Raw genomic sequence first — 20741 nt, forward strand, 5'->3', positions numbered from 1 at the left:
CATGCTAACTCTTTAAGGTGAGCCTGTGCTCCGTCTACTGTGGGCCACAGGGGGCTTAGGGGTTAACATGGTGGGAATGGAAAAAAAAAAAAACACATGGAGGAAAAGTTGTAGGAATGATGAAAATTGGGATGTAGTGGCAGCTTTTTCAGGTGCAAGAAATACGATTATTATTTATTTAATTTTTTTTTTACTTTGCCACCGAATATTTAAATTATTACACTGTTTGAACACCAGTTTGCTTGCTTGCAAACACACTCATATACAACAATCCACACCCCCTCTTACATATAGGAAACACATGCTTTTATATACAGTATATTTCCTGTATGTATGTAATCCAGTAGTTGGATGTATTGGTGTTTGTTATCATTATGAACATGCAAAGTGGATTCAATTTCCCTAAAGGATCACCTTGATTAATCATGCAGGTTGTTGTTTTGTCACCCTGCCTCGATGTAATGTGCGTAAAGCCTTCAAAATATCAATCAATCAATCAAGCATTATTTATATAGCACCTTTCATACAAATCAAAGTGCTTTACAGCGACTGAAAAAAAAGAAACATAACATTGTCACAAAAACAGGGTAGAAATAAAAATTGATTTGGAAGTAGAGAATTGTCCAGGCTTGGACAAAAAGTTTGAGCGAGCTTACAGTTTAAGCATCTATTCCACACATTTAATCCAATTAATCTACCTCTGCTGAAGTGTTTTTGTCATTATTAAGACGTCAAAGACGCATCCAAACAACTGGCAGCAGTAGGAGGGAATTGAAAAAGTGGATTACACGTTATTACCCTCTCTTCTGGTGACATCTCAGGATGATTAAGCAGGAATTAAGTCGCTCCATCTCTGACTGCACCATTTAAACAACACAATACTTTATTTAACCCACACTTGTCTCCTCGCTGTGGAAATATGTACGTGTATATGTAATCCATTTAGCACACTGATGTCGTTCATGTGGGACATAATTGGTCATTACCCCGGCTGATCCACGCTACTCGATGTGGTGCCTTTCCAAACTCCCACACGCCACAAACACGCACGTGTGACTACATGAGAGAACCTCTCCTGTGAACACGTTGGGGGAAACGTTTGCGAAATGGCATTTGGAGAAGATGTAGCTGTCTTGATCTGTTGCCGAGCGGAGCGTGTAAGGTCCCTGAGACTTGCCGAGGAGACAGATGGAAAGAGACGGGGCAGGTAGGAGCAGGCGGAGGGACACGCAGACCAAAACACATCCTGGGAGGGAGGCAGGGACCCTGGCACTCTGGATCAGTGTCATATTTAAAATGCTTCTTTTTTTTTTTTTTTACATTTGTGATTGGGAACACAAATCTATTATTCAATTTGGGTTCCATTTTTTAATGTTTCATTTCATTGTTCATTTGTTTTTCTTCCTTACGGAGACCCACTTTCTCTCTCTGGTGTATCACAAAACAATGAAAAACAGATTAGTCGTGTGTTTTCTGACTCAAAAATGGGTTTATTTTGATGCTGACAACAGGAATCAATATTGTTTTTCCTTGCAGTTCGTGGCCTCAAGTAACTTTTCATGTAAATAAATTAAAGTTGGCTTTTCAGCGCTGCAGCAGTTCCCGGGAGTTGTCTATATCAATTAGTTTTTTTGCAAGTTCAGAGTCAATGAACGCGAGTGTCGCTGATTCTGCTCGATACGAACCGAAAGCTTTCCAGGATTGCATACACTCAGATCGATTCCCCTGCTGACTGATTAGGTTATGGCAAAAGACTCACTTTGACTTACAGGGCGTATTTATCTTGGCAGTAAAATACATTTATGTTAATAGTGTCTTATCCTCCCTTCAGCATATGGATCCATCGTCAGTTACTGTGAAGGTGAAGAAGAACCTGTCTTTACAATGTAGACAAATGTACTCATCTCGGTTATTTGCTCTAAATCTTGAGCGGTGCCGAACGCATCTGCCCCAAGGTCGCTTAATATGCTCTGAGAGGCGGCCACGATGTTAGTCACACATACTGAGGGAGATGTGGGAGAGAAAAGGGCATGGTGGGAATGGGAAATGCAGTTGGCAGGTCAGCAGGTAGCAGAGAAAGAAAGACAAAGGCGCACCGTAATGATGTTTGTTTTCACAAAAGGTCAACTGATTCCACCTCAGTCTAACGTTCACTCTGACATTTGGTTGAGTTCATTAAAAGATGTTAACTGCAGTCACACCTTTAGGTGGTGTTTGTACCTGAGCAGCTGCTACAAGTCGACCAGATTCTACTCCCTGCTCAATTTAAGAGTGCTGCTATTTTGTCTGGTTGCATATATATACAGCTCCTGCTATGACGAGCGACTTGGAGGGGTATAGATCCAGCCTGCACCGAAATCGAACAAAAACATGCTTGACATTCTTCACCTGAGTTTGGCTCCATCTCTTTCAGGGGATGTCCTCAGTCCTTTTCATCATCTCGCAGTGTAGGCCGTATTACTTCACCTCCACACTTTACCTCTTTTTTTTACAAATCACTCTCTCACCTCTCCTCTCCATCACACTCGTAGCCAGAACTCTTTCCCTCCAACACTCACCCTCAACACTCAATCTCTGTTCCACTTCTTACTCCACCTTTCATTACATCTTACAGCGCTGAGTTTTCTTCATGGACCCATTCCTCCCTTGCACACCTTCCTTCTTTCCTTCTATCTTATTACCTTCCTTCTTAACAACACATCCTAACTCCTCTTTCGTCAAGAATGGAACTTGGTTTTGTAGCCGACTGCTTCGATATACGTAGGATGCACTCTGTACATCACTGCGTTACATTACATAAAATAAGCTAAAGAAAACGTACAATTTTGCGTCACATTTTAAAATTAAAGTCAAAATTTCTTAAAATAAAGCTTGTTGACGAACATACCACATTATATGACTTTTTGACCACCACTTTTCTGTCTCTTTGATGTGCAGTCATGTTAGCAAGAACATCAGTAACAGTACAGCTTCGATTTTCAATGTGAAGCTTTCTACCTCACTTCTCACATTTTACATATTTTTTTAAAAATGTCTAGTTAGGATTAAACACTACCATCATTTCTTTGGTAGTTTAAGAAAAGTAACGAGTTTGTGTTAAAAATGTACTTTACACACACCATGTCTGACATATTCATGTACGTAATTAACATAAAGCCCCCCCCCAAAAAAAGTCAACATCTTAAAGAAAATGAAAATCAATTTTGTTATGCTAAGGATTAAAACCCGAGGCCTCGTGAATAAAGTTTGCATCTCCTCAGCATCATAACAAAACAATATATATGATGTCAGAATGATACCTACAACTTCTTATTTTTTAGTCTTAATTATTACTAGAGTTGGGGACATGGCGGGCTCCTGACAAACCCGACATATCCCCCTCCTCTTTACTGTCCTCTTTCTCCTCCATGGCTCCTCACCCCACACTCTTTATCTCCCTTTCTCATTACAACACCTCACCCCAACAACTTTCCTCTTACTTTTTGTAACCTGGCAACTCATCCTCCCTCCCCCTTCCTCCCTCCTTTTCTCCTTCCCTCCCAGGGTGATTAAGTGATGGTTGGGCTGGCACAGCTGGTGTAGTTGGGCAGGCAGCCCATCTTCATGACAGCTGTGCTGCAGTGTGGCCAGATCCTTATTGGGGCAGTAGCACTGTAGCAATCATAACAACAACACAGGTCATACAGGTTTTTTTGGGGATTCACTGTGTTATTATTAGGATGGCATCTGTTGTGTGGTGATTATCTCTCAGGTCACTTTATCATTTAATAACAGGTGCAAGCAAAGGTGTAAAAAAAAAAAAAAAAAAAAAATGCAGCCCTGTGAAGCACACGAGCGCCGTGACTGTTTCCCTGTCAAGTTCATTTCCATTTCATTTGCTTTTCACACATCCTCACCTTGTTGCAGCTTCACACTGCTACCCCTGCAAACACACCGTGCTTTATCTCACACCTGCAAACAACATGAGTGTCTCTGGCTGTGTCTCTGGGTCTGTTGGGATGAGCTGACATTAACTTATGAGCCTGTGGTGCCAACTGTTAAAACTGCACATCTGCAGAAACAAAAAAAAAACAGTCTTAAAAGTCAAAGTTCTCCCACCGTCCGGGTTCACAACGAGGTCACGCACACATAAACACACACACACACACACACACAGCGGGCAGAGAGTTATGAGCGATCAAGAATATCTGAGGTAAGCACCTTCCTCAAAGCAGTAATTGAATTGTGCCAAGGTGATGGTGCTACAACTCAGTTATGAGCTTGGTGAGCTGTGCTAAACTCACGATTAGTCACAAGCTGTTGTCTCCTTGGCGGGAGTTTTTCCCCCTCTTCTCCGCACGCTTGTGCATCATCAGTTTTAGGTCACGCTGACAGCTTAAGAAGATTAATGCAGTATTGGTTAAAGGGGGAGAGGGAGTTTGGAGGGTGCGCTGTGGATGTCTTCACCCTTTTCTCCCTCTCTGTAACACTGTGTTCATGTGCGGGACGAGCGGTAATCACCCCCCCCCCCAACACACAATAACCCTCTGACACAGGTGTGTCACCCATAAACACCCCTCACACAAGACAGCCGCACACCCATAAAGCAGCTCTATCAACGACGCCTATACACTCATGACACTTTTATTTAAAGCTGGCTATATTTAATGTTGTCTCTCGTTGTGCAATGCTGCAGCTCTGGGGAAACATTCAGCTCCATTTCTTGTGTGATTCAAAGATAATGTACTGTATGCTTGCTGACGTGCACTAAATGAGATGTTTTCTCCCTCAGCCATGATCCAGGGTCTGAAGGAATAATGGTGAAAAAAAAAAAAATCAAAGCTTGCTACTTAAAGATGGATTATTAGAGCCAACACCTTGAAACAATCATGTGCAAGTTATTTACAGTTTGAAATACAGAGCTGTCAAAGATGTCTTTGTTTGTATTTGCTGTTAGAGCTATAGTGTCTAATACATTTCTACCATTTTAATCTTGCTTTTTTAAAAAAAATCTTTATTGTATTTTATAATCCAGTTGCATTTCATGGCTTGAATTCAAAATGGCAAAGGGGGAAAACAGCAACAACAAAAAAAAACTAAACATGCAAAAGCTCCTTTTCTGACTGAAGTATTCTGACTCACCCATTCTGGAAAATAGCACCAGCTCTGCCTAAAACATAAATGCAATGTCATGAAAATGATTGCAGATTTGTGAAGTGGTGTATAATGATGATGTGGGTTTACCTCAATATTGCAGTGAGTACACATTTATGACTTTTCCTGCTCTGTAGAAGTTTGTTTTTGATTACTTTTTTTCGCTTGTGTTCCAGAAAACCCTCCACACTCGATCCAATAAAAGGGCCGTCCTGGGATTCATCTGTACAGTGTCCCCAGCTGAGCAACTGATTGTTATGTAAGCCTAACTATGACACACACACACACACACACACACACACACACACACACACACATGAATACATGCAAGTCCATACTCACACACAAGTGCCTGTGTGTTCTAATGAGAGTCAGACTGAAGACACAAACAAGCTGTGGCAGCAGACAAACACGTCCCTCATCTCCTGTTCTCTCACATCACTCCATCTTTACTTTCCCTCGTCACTCTGAAGCGGCATGAAACGCACACTCCCACTCAGAAGAAGCTTCTTCTAATTTCAGCCATTTCATGCGTCAGTGTCTTTGGATGGTGTGCGCCGGTGCACCTTTTGTGTGGGCTTTGCGAATGTGAGTCTTTTTTTTTTTGGCTTTTCCCCGTGTGTTCCAGGACTATTTCAGGATCTGAGACAGGACTTGGATTAAGCCTCAGTGAAAATGGATCAGGATGAACTTTATTAAACCCACTGGTGGATCCTGGCAAATATCAGAGAATTGTGTTAGCGTGTGTGTGTGTGTGTGTGTGTGTGTGTGGCATTTAACCCATAAATGTGCTGCAGAGCAAACAGCGTCTCTCTGTATTTTGGTGCTGGTAGCATGTGTTTAAATGAACCATCATGCAGCCATATGGGGAAAAATGTGCCCCTTTTTTTTGCAAATAAGCCTCATTACACAAAAGTATCTTAATTCACAGAAAACATGGTTATAGCGCTGCAGTATTTGAAAGACATGAGTTATCGATATATAAAGTATGTTACTAGTATTACTAGTGTGGTAGTACTCAAGATTGGTCTTGGTCTCAAGATCAGTCTAGAGACCACTTTTTGAAGGTCTCGGTCTTTTCTCGGTCTTGGACTGGGCAGACTCCAGATGTTAAGTCAAGACCGGTCAAGACCACTGCTAAAAGGCTTCCATCTCATGTCATTACTGTGATTAGAAGACATCCCTTTCCAAATCAACGAATACCTTAAATTAATTAATTTTGATATGTTGATATTCATGGTCTTGGTCTTGTCTCTGTCTTGTCCTTGGTCTCGATCCCTACAGTATATGTCTTAGTCTTGTCACAGTCTCGGAGCACTCTAAACTCGGGGAGGTCTTGGTCTTGGTTAGTGTGGTCTCGACTTCAACACTACATATTACTATTGTTATTACTATATTACTTTTATTAATTTAAACAGGTTGATTCAGTCCAACTATCAATGGCTCGACACTTCATCCACATCTGTGGAGACAGTCTGGAGGATGCTGTTTTTATTTCTTCTTTTTTTTTTTCATTAATGGCCGCTATCCATTGTTAATGAATGAGGCCCTCAGACTGTTTTTTCACCTTAACCCTGTGTTGGCACCGGGGGGACTTTTCACCAGTACTCTCAAACGGTTATATTTGGTTTCAAAAGTAATTTCAAACTGATCTCTTCTGTCAATCAGGATGAAGAAGTGTTGCCTTTAAGACAAGGAAAGTATGCGCAACAGCGAAAAACAATGGAGCTTCTTTAGTCTGGTTGCATCTGACCAGAGTGCTTGTAAATACACTTGGGGTCCTTTTTTTTGCCTCAAGTGTCCATCATTTTAAGAGTTCCAATGGAAGTGTGAGCACCAGTCAGACACAGATGGGCTCGTTAATGCAGTGATGTGGTTATGTAAGACCTGCTACTGCTGCCACTCCTGCCATGTCTTTGCTGCAGCACAGAGAGAGAGAGAGAGAGTGTGTGTGAGAGAGAGAGAGAGAGAGAGAAAGAAAAGGCTGAATGTCTTGCTGCTCCATTTGGCATTCTACTGAGTTGAATAGCTAGCCTTAACTCTGTGAAGGGAGTGACTTATTAGTCAAAAAGTTATTAATCTATTTAAAATCTCAGAAGATAAGAACCTCGATCCCCCCCCCCCCCCCCACCTCTATATGCAGAAAACACACATACACACCCATTTAAAGGTGTGGGACAAATGTGGAGTCATGTAGTTGTAGTAGAGAATTGACTTGTTGTCCTGCCTTTGATGAACTCGTCTTCCTCTTTAACCCATCTTCTTCAATCACCACATGCTGGGTAACAGCCAGCACAGACTCTAAACACTTTACTGCATCCAGGGAGAGGGACAAGCAGAGGGACAGGGAAGGGGGAGAGCCTCAGAAACTGAGGGAACAAATAAATGAGGAAAGTTGAGAAGGCAGTTTCTGTGCATGCATATTAATGTATGTTTACATTACAGCAGACCCAGGTGCTCCATTTGAGATATGTAGCAGGCGGTAGACAAAACAACATCAATAATGAATGAAAAATGGCTTTTAAATAGAAAGTTAACTAAAGTACAAGGATTGCTTCAGTGTGAGTTTTTGCAGAATTTCTTTAACTACAAAATAAAATGCAAAGTAATGACAATAAGGCGCCATGGAGACAAAATAACCACATAGTGGTCTGAACAAGTTGGTTTAGAATAACATAAATTCAAAAGAATAGCAGTAGAAATGTTGGTAACACTTTATAATAACCATCATCAAGAAAGGGTAAATAGTTAATTAACCTGTAGTTAATATTTGTTTTACTGTTAACAAAGAAAGAAATTAAAGTTAATAATGTTGTTATTATTTGTAATGCTATAATTTATCTTATGTTAACAGTTTATTGTTGCACACATTATAACATGTTAGACATGATATAAAGTGTTTGTTTGTTCAGCCCCACTAGAGGTCCTTGTCAGGAAAGCATCACCAGTCATAGCCCTACATAATATCAAAAAGTGACACCTCTGGGATAGGGGTTGTTTGACTACTAAAAGAGGGAATATGATGGTGCGCAGTGGTTAGAGTGCCCGCCTCATGTATGGAGGCTGTGGTCCTCCAAGCGGGTGACCCAGGTTCGAGTCCAGCCTGTGGCTCCTTTCCCGCATGTCAATCGCCACTGCCTCTCTCCCAGATTTCCAACTCTGTCCACTGTCCTTTCTCTCTAATAAAGGCACAAGGTGCCCAAAAATAAATCTTAAAAGAAATAAATAAATAGAAATACCACCAAATACCAAACACATTCACATTTGGCTGGGGTGGAAAGTCATCACACTCACTACATTTGTCACTTTTGTCCTAAACAAAAAAAATAACAAATTTGAGTTTAAAATGAGAATTTATGTGCTTGCAGCCATAGTGCTAACAGGGACAAAGACAATAGAACACATTAGACCGATTCTGAAAAATCTTCATTGCTTCCAGTTCAGTACAGAATCAAATTTTAACTATTTATCTGGTTTAAAAAGCATTAAATGGTATGGCACTGCAATATCTTTCTGACCTGCTAACTGTGTGTGTGTGTGTGTGTGTGTGTGTGTGTGTGTGTGTGTGTGTGTGTGTGTGTGTGTGTGTGTGTGTGTGTGTCTATATGTATCGTTGGTGTACGGTGCCATTTGTGCGCTCTAGTAGAAACAGGTGTGTATATGTTGTATGGGATGATGCAGGGTCATTTTGTGTTTAGGATTTAAAAACACAAAATGTGTAGGATTTAAAATCTGCGTTTGATTCTATTTGTTCATTTCTAATGAGTTTGTATTAGGCTTGTTTAATTTTATCTTCTTGTAAAGCACATTGAGTTTACAGTACGAAATGTGCGATGCAAATAAAATTGAATTGAACATAACCTGAGGCAGATGAACAACAGAACGTTTTTTTATTTCCTCAAGAGAACAGTTACACAACACTTGACCTTATCTCGAAGGAAAGTAAGTGTCAGGCTTTAACTAACGTACAGGTATGGAAAGTATTATGTTGCCAACTTCCATGCTCACATTTCTGATACCTCAACAAGTCCAAAGTTTTTGTTTTCCCCACTCGCTCTCTCTCTCTCTCCCTCTCTCTCTCCCTCTCTCTCTCTCTCTCTCTCTCTCTCTCTCTAAAATCCTAAAATCCCAGATCAGATCCAGTACCACAGCAGGGCTCCTGCTGTAGACCAGCTTACAGAGGCATGTTAAATGTCTTATCCTCTTTACTTGTTTTTCTGTCTCTTACGTTCTGTTTCCATGGAAATTTTTAGAAAAATCTGTATTTATATTTGCAGAGCTCTTTGGAATCAGGAGAAAAAAGATAGCTATCAAGAGCTTATCTAGAGTAAAACCTGAACCAGGGGCTGTTGGATACAATACAGTACGGGTCTGTAAACATGCTACAGAGAATGCAGCTGCTGCATGTCAAAATAATGAAATAAAAACTGAAGATAAAAAAAAAAAAAGTGGAGGGTGGCAGAGTGGGGGAAAGAGAAGGAGAGGAGAGGGTGGGGAAAGGTGGACTGAGCCGTGTGATGTGCCGTGAGGAAAAAGCAGCGAGCCCGTACTGCTGAGAGCTGTGGACCCCGAACGCCTTATCGGAAACCAAAACAGCGATCAATTATTCAACAGGTACAGAGCGAACCAGCTACAGAGGAGAAGACAGGGGAGGAGAGGAGATTTAAGGGGAGAGGGGGCGGATGGAGGAGATATATCCTGCCAGGGAGTAAGGACATACAGTAAAAAGATTGGAAATATTTTTTTTGTGAATACGTTCAGAAAGTTGCTACATTGTGCTGTGGGTTCATCACTAATACAGCCGTCACTTTTAGAATAATGCAGCAACAATAAAGTATTGGATTGAGTGCCTTGTCGAGAATCATGTGCACGGCTGCACGCTGGGAAGTAAATTATCAAAGTCTGTGGATGTTGCATTTATCAACAGCTAGCCTTTTTGTGATCAAAGTAAAAAAAAGACAACAACCTTAAAAGCTCTATTTTGTTGTTTCTCATTTGATCGGCAACGAGAAATGTAGAAGGACCACTTGTGGGTTTTAGCAGTGCTACATATTGGAACTATTTCTTAAGTAAGTGCAGTGACCCCCCTGCAGTCACGTTGTTACTGAGAGGTTGTTTTTGAGTTTGGGTATTGTTAAAAAGTTGTATAAAAGTTGTACTAGAACACACCGTAAAGACCACAGCCGACGGCCGACCACCACCGCGTGCGTCCTGCGCATGCATGAGGGGCGGCAGTAGCGATACGAGAAGACCCATTTTCCCACCGCTGTCACGCACCACTCGTGTTATAGGTAGCCTACTAATCGGGAATAATGTCTGATGAAAAGTTGAAAATGGCGCTGGCGTTGTCAGTCCTTGGTCTTTTGGTGGAAAAAGAAAAGAAGAGGCGGAGGCGACAAATGAGGAGAAACCGCACCGATGGTGTGACAGCATGGATACTATACAGCAGCATGCTCATGGGGCTTTCCCGAACTTCTGTCGAGAGCTGGAGATAAATGAAGCCTCCGAAACAGCCAATCACAGAGATCCCTCTCGCAGACGGCCGTCGCCCTACGATCTCCTGGGTGTGTCAGGGGCGTGATCTTTGGACAGAGGGAGCCGTTTCACACTGCCTCCTGCTTTAATGCTACGGTGCTCTATTAGCTCTACACAGACGTCGTCTTTGTAGAAGAGAGAAAGCTCATTCTGCCCCTTATAGTTCAGGTTAAGCTTTAAAAAAGTGGCATCAATGTGTACAGCTGCAAACAAGCGTTCTGCTGGAAGCACTCATTTGTCCAACAGTCTCTTCCTCTGTACTCAAAAATACCGAAGTTTCAGGGCAAGAGAGAGAAGAGAGAAACACACACACACACACATATACGCACATACAATCAGTTCCCATCAGCTCAGTTTTTTACTCCCCACTGGCTCTCTCTCTGCACTTTCGTTTATCCGCCAGGTGAAGTCAGCTTTCAAATAATCGCTCATTTTCTACGTGTCCATGCCTCTGTCTCTGTCACAATCTCTCTGCCTCTCCTCTCTTTCCCGTTATCAGCGTCTGCCTGCCATACAGTAAAACTCCTCTAGTCCTACACAGCTCTGACATTAACTATACTGATCCCTGGCTCAAGCACACACTACTACAAACAAACTCACACAGTCCTAATGATCGGCATGTTCTTTAAGAGTGATCACATACGCGGTTAATTGCACCACTCGCCATAGCTGTGGCTAAGCTGACCTAAGGCCTCCACAGGACTCCTGTTGTGTAGTAATGTCTCGTTTGATGGACACTCTGCACACTCAGGACCTTCCCCGCTGTGTTTGCGCTGGGCTCTCAAGGTGAACTGATGTGATTCATAAGCAAATGAATGCACCATATTCACCAACAAAATCAGCAATAACTTAACAGCTGCGATTATACGAGTAGCACGAGTCTAATTAGAGGGAATTGGTGCACAAAGCGGGTTTACTTTGGTTAATTTGCTTTGCAGTCTTCATGTTTTTTTTTTTTAATCTTTTTTTTCTGGAGTGAACAATGTAGAATCATTCAGAGTAATGTTTCCTTTGTGATGGCTGGCTTAATTAACATGCGTTCTAACCTTGTCAGAAGGATTGGAATTGCAGTGAAGTGTTTGTACACAAAGATTAATGGGCGATGGAGCTTTATTTGGTGAGAAAGTTGGGGGGAAAAAATCACCGCAGGACTATTGTGGAACGCCATTTCCTGCTCCGTACGGCGTCATTTGCTGCACTTGCTGTTCGTTTATTCAGCGTCGCAAAACAATTCCAGCTCATGCCGGGTTGTTGTTTTGCCTTTTGCGGCGCTGGGTTTGTGCGAGAGTTCACCAGTGTAAAAGCTAGGAGCTGTAGAACATCCGTCCCTGTGATTATTTAAACACATTTCAACACAGTGCGTGGATTTTGAAATGCTGTGGACGTTCCGGACTATTGTGGTGCAACTTAATGATCAAATGGAATTCAGCAGGCTGGACCACACTTAGCTCGGGATTCAGGAGAAGAAAGGAGGAGTCTGTGTGCGACCTTGAGATCAGGCAAGAAGAGCGGTTGCAAAGGTCATTGATATGCACGGCCATCGCACGCTCACTGTGTGTGTGTGTGTGTGTGTGTGTGTGTGTGTGTGTGCTGATGCGTTTCATCCCCACTTGGATCTGACTTGCATTAGAGATGTAATTGATTATCATATGAATCCTATTCAAGCCATCAAAACCCATGATGATTTAGGTCTCTTTAAAAAATATATTCACAGAGTCCACACTAATGCGCCGCTTTCTATATATCGTACGACTTTTACTCTCAGCTGTAAAAATCTGTCCACTGCCTCAGGATGATGGCACTGCAAGAGAACATTTGGATCAATCTCAGCTCCCAATTATCCCGCCATTTGGTGCTTCACGACCCGAATAAATATTTTGTCACTAATCCATATGTTATTATCATCCACCAAGGCTATCATAGATTCAAGTAAACACACACAAACACACACACAGACACACACACACACACACACACACACACACACACACAGTGACAGATAGCAGCAACAGCTCCAGCTTTTAATCGTCTGACTGTAGACTTGAAATTGGCCTGCGGGCAAAATATGTGCGTAAAACTGTGTGTACAGCGAGAAAGTAGAGATGTGACATAAAATTCAGCCAATGAGAAAGCAGGCTGATTCAGCTAATTACCATGAATAACTTGTACACACATCATGGCGCATTTAAACATGGACATACAGTTTGTGATGACGATGTCGGGGTAAATCAGGTCAAACTTCTCGTTCATTTAGGATCAAGTTGAGCAGGAAGTCCATAATCCTGCTGCAAAGTTTTATAATGAGGACGGACTTTGTTCACAGTTAAGCCCGGAGAAAAGACGCTGTCCCTCAAGCAAGGCTGAGGCTGTAGTCTGGAAGAAGAATGACTTGCAAATTTTACCATCCTACATTGATATTGATCTGTGAATTTGAGCACACAGCTGGAGTTATGTATGCATAATGATCACAGATCATTTCATGTATCGCAAATCTCAGTGGATTATAGAATATTCCTTGCTGGGAGCGAGAGTAAAAGTAAGGGGATGAAATCATATAAAGAAGATTGGAAGAAGAGACCGTGTCATGCCGTTAGAAGTTCAAGTTCACAATGAGAAGGAATTTCATTCTGGATAAGCTCTTGATGACCATCTTCTACTCCAGCTCAAATTTACTACCCCCTAAATGTACAAATGTATGGGCAAAACCATGCTGCATCCACAAAGCTCAATTTAAAGTCATACTATTCCCATTAGAATTAAACGAATGTGGACTTACATTAAAACATGAATCAAATTGTAGGAAACTAAACTCTGATGTGAAGTTACCATTGTCTTGTATCTGCAATTTTCAAAATCACTGTTCCTATTTCTTCCAACAGAAAAAAACAAGTAAAACGTAAAAGTAAGTACGGATCAATCATAGTCTTATTCACAATTGTCAGGACTCCAAGGCTTTGTCCACTTTAATGCTTCCACATATCAAATCCGGAAACTGATCATTTCTTCTACTGTTTTTGAAAAATGTATTCCCATTTTAAATGTTATCCAGCAACACCCTTCCAGAAAAGTTGAGACAGTGGCAACTAAAGACCTGAGAAGTTGTGAAATGCTAATAAAATCACTATCTCACAGTTAGTAAGGTTAACTGGCAACAGGTTAGTAACATGATTGGGTATAAAAACGACCATCCCAGATAGGCTGAGTCTATCTGAATTAAGAATCCACTTTGTGGAAGACTGCACTGGAAGATTCAAGCAACAGTTCAAGAAAATGGTTTCTCAACTAAAAGAAAATGCAAGGAATCTTGGGATTTCATTATCTACATTACATCCAGCTTGTTATCAGCGCTCTATTCAAAAGCCAGGATTCATGAATGTATAGGGTACATTACAGCACTAGCACGGGTAACCTGCACATTTGTGAAGGCTCCATTAATGCTGAATGATACAGTACAGGTTTTGGAGCAGCATATGCTGCAGAATAGATAAAGTCTTTTTCGGGGGAAGGCCTCCCGCAAGACAATGCAAAACCACATTCTGCACGTATTTCAACAGCACGGCTCTGTAGTAATAGAGTCTGGGTGTTTAACTGTCCTGCCTGCAGTTATGACTTATGAATCATTGAAAATATTTGGTCCCTTATGAAACGTGAAACACGACAGTGGAGACCGGAAACTGTTGAAAAGCTACAATCCTACATCAAGCAAGAATGGTAAAAAAGAAAAATCACTGGATAAAATAATAGTTTGTTGCAGGCCATAGCTGGAGAGAAAAATCCAAATTCAGCTCTAAATGTTTTCTAAGGGCCAAATAAGGCTTTTGAGTGGGTTCTTTAAAAATAAAAATAGAATACGCTCCAGTTAAATGAATTGTTAGTTTTGGCACGTCACTTCTGTTCACAAGGTGTCCGTATGTTCCTTACTGTGTAAACTTTAGAAATAACTACTGAGGACTGGCAGAAGCGGGGGCAAAGTCAAGTAAGGGAAACAAATCCAGCTTCAAACACGCTGGGAAACAAAGCTTCGGCAGCTTCCCAAACCAGCCAGCTAGTCGCCAATCAGCCTGCCAGGCCTCTCTGCTCTCAGACTGAGGCTGGCAGTGAGAGCTAGCCAAGCAGAGAGATAGAGAGAGACAAAGAGAGAAAGAGAGAGGGAGTTTTCATTACACAAAAACACTTATCCTCCCTCTCCTCCCTCTCTCTCACTTGTTTTATCCCGCTGCAGAGAGATACTGTGGGTAAAGGTGACAGACATAGATAACTGTATCTCAGGCAGGCTGAACAATTACTCTGGATTTTTTTTATTGTCTCTGACAGCCACATATTTGTAGGAGGAGATACAAAGCCATCACCTCTGCGTGTCCTGTGTGTGTGTGTGTGTATGTATGTGTGGGTGGGTGGGTACTCTCCATCTGAAATTACAGAAAAATTAAAGATGGTTTCCCTCTAGCAAACAAGCTCACTGTGTCTCCTCGTCATACCCACACTCATACACACACAATGACAGCTCTAATCAGCCCTCTGTCAAGCCCATTAGGTCCCACCCTTAATGAGGAGATCGCCCAGCTTGTGCCCGGACTCAAGCCAACCAAGTGAGCTAATAGGTAATGATGTGCATGGATGTATGAGTGTTCTTGTCCTCCTTGGCGTCGGGTTGCAGTGAAATGACAAATGACAGACTTCCAGTGTCGCCATTAAAGAATGATTTTTCTACTGTGTTCTCAGGGTCAGCTGTGTGCTACACACATCACCAAACAGCAGCCTGACAATCTGCCTTTCACCAGAATCCCGCTGCTTCATTTGGAGTGATTGATAAGATGAGTCACCACAAATACTTTTATTTAAATTCCTCTTAATAGTGCGTGGTGTGTATCATTCATATTTTATATCTTAGAAGAAGTCTTAGAATAACAAGTGGCGTTTCAAACATGAGACATCAATTTTCAAAGGCGTTTTATGATTTGAGACAAGTGACGCTAATTGCACCTGCTGTTTGGCACACGTGCGCATGCAAGCCGAGAAAAGAAAAGGCTGACAGTGAGAATAGAGCCTCACTAGCAACAGTACACAGGCAAGGTCATTTAGGTAAAAGTTAATAGCCTGCCCCTTCTCACCACAAAACAACCGAGTGCCGATATGTAAACAGCACGGCAATAGGCGCGCGCAGTTATACTCTTGTGTACTGTTCCGCCACCCTCTCTCGCCGCGCGGACAGAAGCCAAAATATATTTATGTTGGTAGGCTGTCCGCCTCTTTCTCTCACGGTTAGGCTGTCCGCCTTTTTCTCTCACGGTTCGGCTGGCCAACATATCCACACGAGCGCACAAGCGCACCAGCATTTCTGGCAGAGTTGCGCGTGCACCCAAAGTCCCAAAACCGATGGAAGTTTTGTTACAAAATGAACAAATTATGAACTTATTCCCAACGCACTCTTTTTCCCTTTGCTCTCTCGCGCACTCAGGCGCGCGCAGCGGCAGCAACAGCACCGACCATCCTCGCGCAGGTAGGTCCTACAAACTGCAGTGCGGCAGCGGTTCGCTATTTTAAGGATCATTTTTTACATGAAGTGGATAAATATTTAATATCCCTTTCTATTCTTGGCCCTTGTGCGGATCAAGGACGGATGGCAAGTTGTTAAATAAGCACGAGAGAAGGCTCATCTGTGACACCATTTAGCAAAAGTCTCACAGTTAAGAGCATGAAAACTCTAGGAATGTGTATTAACTTGAAGGCACACACACATCAGCGACAGTAAACAGCTCAGCAATCATGTGAAAACAAGTGAAATCCTCTTTCTCTTACCTCGCCTGAACATGTTGTCAGCGGCTGTTTGGACCCGTCTAGGAGTGTCGGTGCGGGAGTAGCATCCTTGTGAAGGTCCAATCCGGTGCCTTAGTAGACTAAATTGTTATTTTTGATTCCTTTTTACCGCCGGCAGTGAAGTCTTGTCTCCGCGGTGGCTGGTGTTTTACAAAGTGATGACAGTTGAAGAAAGAGAAAGAAGAAGTGGCGTTTGGAGGAGGGAAAGAAAGGTGTCGTTGATGTTTGAGGAAAATAAGGGATGGAAATAGGCTACAAGGTCCGCGCGCAACCAGAAGAAGAAGAAAAAAACAAGTTCACTCGTCCGTAGTTGTTATGGAAGAGGTTAGGAAAACACCTTGTCCCGTCCCAGCACTCTGTGATGTGTTTTATTTCAACCACCCGCCATCTGGTGTTTATGAAGCAATAACATGCATTCTGACTTTGTTTGATGCCCGGGATACAAGAGAAATATGCCGCCAAGGGCAGGATGAAGGAAGGAAAAAAAAAAAAAAACACCAGAAAGCCGAGTAAAGTTGCCCTAAGCCTTCATCAAAAACCTCCTGTCAGGTTGCAGGTCAGGTGGAGTCTGATATGTTGCTGTGTGCGGATCGTCAGCGTGAGTCAGAGACCGTCTACCGTCTCTGTTACCGGAGAGCTCCGAGGCAGCCGCTTCAATCCCCCTCCCACTGCGAGATGTGACTGATGAAAGCCAGAACAACTCTCTCTCTCTCTCTCTCTCTCTCTCTCTCTCCCTCCCTCCCACCCCCTCTCTATCTCCCTCTTCAAATTCAAATAGGCTATGCTTTATTGGCGTGACAGACGAGAAGCCTAGCTATATGTTGATGAAGCTGCAGTTATAGGTTCATATTAAAATCGTCCTTTTATCAGTTCTTGCACCCTCTCACTATTTCACTCATGTCCTTGTGTGAACCACTCCTTTATCTTCCTCTTCAATTTCATTTCAACAACCGCAGCCTGCTTTATGGGTATGGATCTGACACAAACAGTATAACCAATTACAATTAGCCTACAATTTCATTAACATACTCTCTCTGCTACTGATCTTCCTCTAGTTTGCTCAATTCTAGTCCAGAATGTTGTATTAACAGGGTTTATAATGTAGAATTAGAGAATTACAAAAACACAACTGTAACTTACATTTTAAGGAGTACACAAAAGTGAAATGAATCATCAGGCTACCCAAAAAAGTGAATATCTCAAAAATACAAGATATAATTTAACAATGAACTGTATAGCCCAAGAGGCCTACTTATTATGAGGGTGTTGAACAAACAAGATTGTTTCTTAAGCAACTACAGGAATCTAATTATTCACATATACTTAAATTCTGCATTTAAGTATCACCTGCCATGCTTATACTTTACATTTAATGCAACTATACTGTGAAAGCTACTCTCACTCAATGACATTTCACTCAATGACTTTTCAGAGAAATCGAAGAGAGACTATTTTCTCTGAAGACCTATACATATAAAATCGAATCTACAATATTGTTTTATAAAATATTATAAATTAAAGTACTTGCACCGTAATAAAATTGTAAATTGGGCCCACCTCAACTATTTACACCATTAAAATGCTAATCGGCTGTTATATAATAGATGCCTTTCTTCCCTTCTACTTTGAAATCCATGGCAACTTTCACAGCCCGAGTAAATGTTCCTTTTTTGTTTGACTTTAAAGTGTGTAATCCGGAGTTTATTCTTGTGAAATAACCTCACAATAATGTCCTCACAATAACAGACTGCGATGAGGCAGGAAGTGCTCTTTTTTTGTCTCTTATTCCGGTTGTTGACAGAGCTAGCTCTGTCTGTTGTCTTTCTGTTGTCCAGGTTTGTCTGTTTCCACCGGCCTCACTAACCAGGTTGTAGCCTCTCTGTCTGAAATTACTTCTCAGCTCCTAGTCGCTCACTGAGCCCAGATGGTCACTGCCACTCTTGAGTGTCTTTTCAGGGCTAACTTGCATTGAAGTTCACATTAAGATTTGGCAATACTGTCCAATACTGTCCATTTTTTCAGTTATAATGTGGTTTGTCCATATTTTTTGAGAACCTTGCTTTCTCAGTCCCCCCCAACCCCGATTTTCCTCCATTTTTATTGGTTTAACAAATTAAACCATGTAATTGCTAAAGCAATCAGCTCACATTTGACGGATGACAAAACCTTGTGCTGTATCAGTGTTTTCCTGATTGTGTATTTGTGAACATGTAAAGCACGATTGGCCATAACTAAAGCATGTTGATCACGTGAAGTATCATAAAAACAAAAACAAATGAGCAAGTGCTGATGGGAGTAATTACAGTTTTCACAAATGGTTTTCTATTTTGTTGTGTAATGGCATGGATATATTTAGCTGTCTCTGGGGGTCTTTTATTCTCTCTCAGACGCATTGCATTTCAATGTGGTAAAAGAGGGCTCGTTCTTGTTAAATCATATCTTTTCATTTTGGTTTGGTCCCTTTCTGTATAATATTTGCTGCAGCAGAGAAGAAAATGTTTCTCATCTCATTTTGACGGCTGATCTAACACATCCTGCCTCTCTCCTCCGTCTGATACGTCTTTTTGCCGGCCAGTTTTGTGTCTCTGTTGCTGATGAGTGGGTTTTTTTTATTGTGTTTAAATTGTTACATTAAAGGTTTTAGTCCCCAGAAGCTGTTCTCTTTCCCTCTGTTTAAAGTCTTCATCTCTCCCACTCAGTTTCTCCTTTGTTTGTTTCTTCAGAATTTATATCTTCTTATGCTACAATAAAGCAACAAACCTCACAAAACATTATAGTCTGAACAATAAGAAAGTGACTTGTTCCTGTATTGTTGTGAATGGAAATTCCAGTAAATGTGTAATTAAAATACACGTGTCTGATGTGACTGTTGTGTTGGTGGACAGGTTGTTGTGTTCATGTGTGCGTGTTTTTGTTTCTTTGGATTAGTTGTGTGCAGCATGTGATCAGTTTAGGACTGTGAAATGAGGTGTATGTCTCACCCTGAGTGGTTCATTTATGGGGTAGATGTTAGTTAATCAGTTCACATCTACTTCCTCATATAGTGACTGTTTACCTTTTTATATTCATTTCTGTAACCCTGATTTAAACTTCGATATGTTGTGAATGAAAGATTCAAAAATATAAGAGTTTATACTGATGGAGGACATGTGTGATAAAATATGATAAGATCTGAATCGAAACAATATGATATATGTTACAATATGTTATGCTACATTAAGTTACGGTACAAAACAATATGATGTCAATGGCTCAGAATTGAATTTGATGTTCACATTAATGAGCAGCAGACGTGCAGCAAAAGCATTCCTTTTGAGTCGTGTTTCCGGCCAACGAACAAACGGTTACAGTTCTCATGCTAGTAACATTACGTTTTTCTAGGAGAAGAGAGGAGACACAGTGAGGTTGTTTTTCCTTCTCTATGTTCAGTAGCTAGTCACTAACTAAGCCTGTTGTTGTCACTTGGCAGGTAGATCAGAGGCTTGCTTTTCCTGGTAACAAACCAACCATAGAAAGCAGCTGTAAAGCCTAATCTTCACACATGTTTGAGCTCAAACCAACTGTAATAGCTGTATGGATTAAAATGTAGTTTATTACCTCTACCACTCTTGGCAAGACTGAAGTACCCCAATAGCTGTAGCATTCAAGTCATGACATTTGGTACAGAAATGTATGTTCCACAGAAGGTGACTCCTAAAGATTTTGCTGATGTTCTGAATTTTCTTTTAGTGCCACAATGACCCTCACGTTAGGGGCAATGGCTGAAATGTCAACCCAACTTCTGAATTGACATGAATTTCTCCTTATGATGATTTGTCATCACTCCTGTGGTCCCTTTACCCCTCATGTCATCATCAAACTCTAATTTGTCCAGCACTTTGGTTCCTCACTAAATACTTGATAAAGTGATGACATTTCCCGTCACCCTCAGCAGGCTAAAAAAAAAAAAGTTGCAGCCATCATAGTAGTTGTTTTGAAGGTCAGTATGAGAATGGGCCAACAAAGTGTGCTTGGGAACTACAATGATACAGATGAAGGACTTAAGGTCCAAAACACATTTCTTCCCAGAAGTTTAGGAAGAGTAAGAGCCGTTAGCTTCTTACCATTTCTCTGAATCACTTCTGCTTCTGTCTTTATCTTTCCAACCAATTTCCCCCACTTTCCCAGACCTTAAGTTGATTTGGAAATCCTTTCTCTATATGTGGAGTTGAGTTTCATAACTTCAGTTAGATGACTGTGTCCCATATTCAATCAGT

General features: G+C 41.4%; 1 protein-coding gene across 1 annotated transcript in view; it reads right to left on the reverse strand.

Moving 5' to 3' along the window:
• LOC132988010 (reticulon-4 receptor-like 1) overlaps positions 1 to 17142 on the reverse strand; it is an 88473-nt gene extending 71331 nt beyond the window's left edge. Inside the window, exon 1 of the mRNA XM_061055073.1 lies at positions 16468 to 17142. Coding sequence (XP_060911056.1) covers positions 16468 to 16480 — 13 coding nt within the window. The 5' untranslated portion in view covers positions 16481 to 17142. The remainder of the gene's footprint in view (positions 1 to 16467) is intronic.
• Between the last annotated feature and the right edge of the window lie 3599 nt (positions 17143 to 20741).

Source organism: Labrus mixtus, chromosome 14 (assembly GCF_963584025.1).
Source record: "Labrus mixtus chromosome 14, fLabMix1.1, whole genome shotgun sequence".
Classification (NCBI taxonomy): Eukaryota; Metazoa; Chordata; class Actinopteri; order Labriformes; family Labridae; genus Labrus; species Labrus mixtus.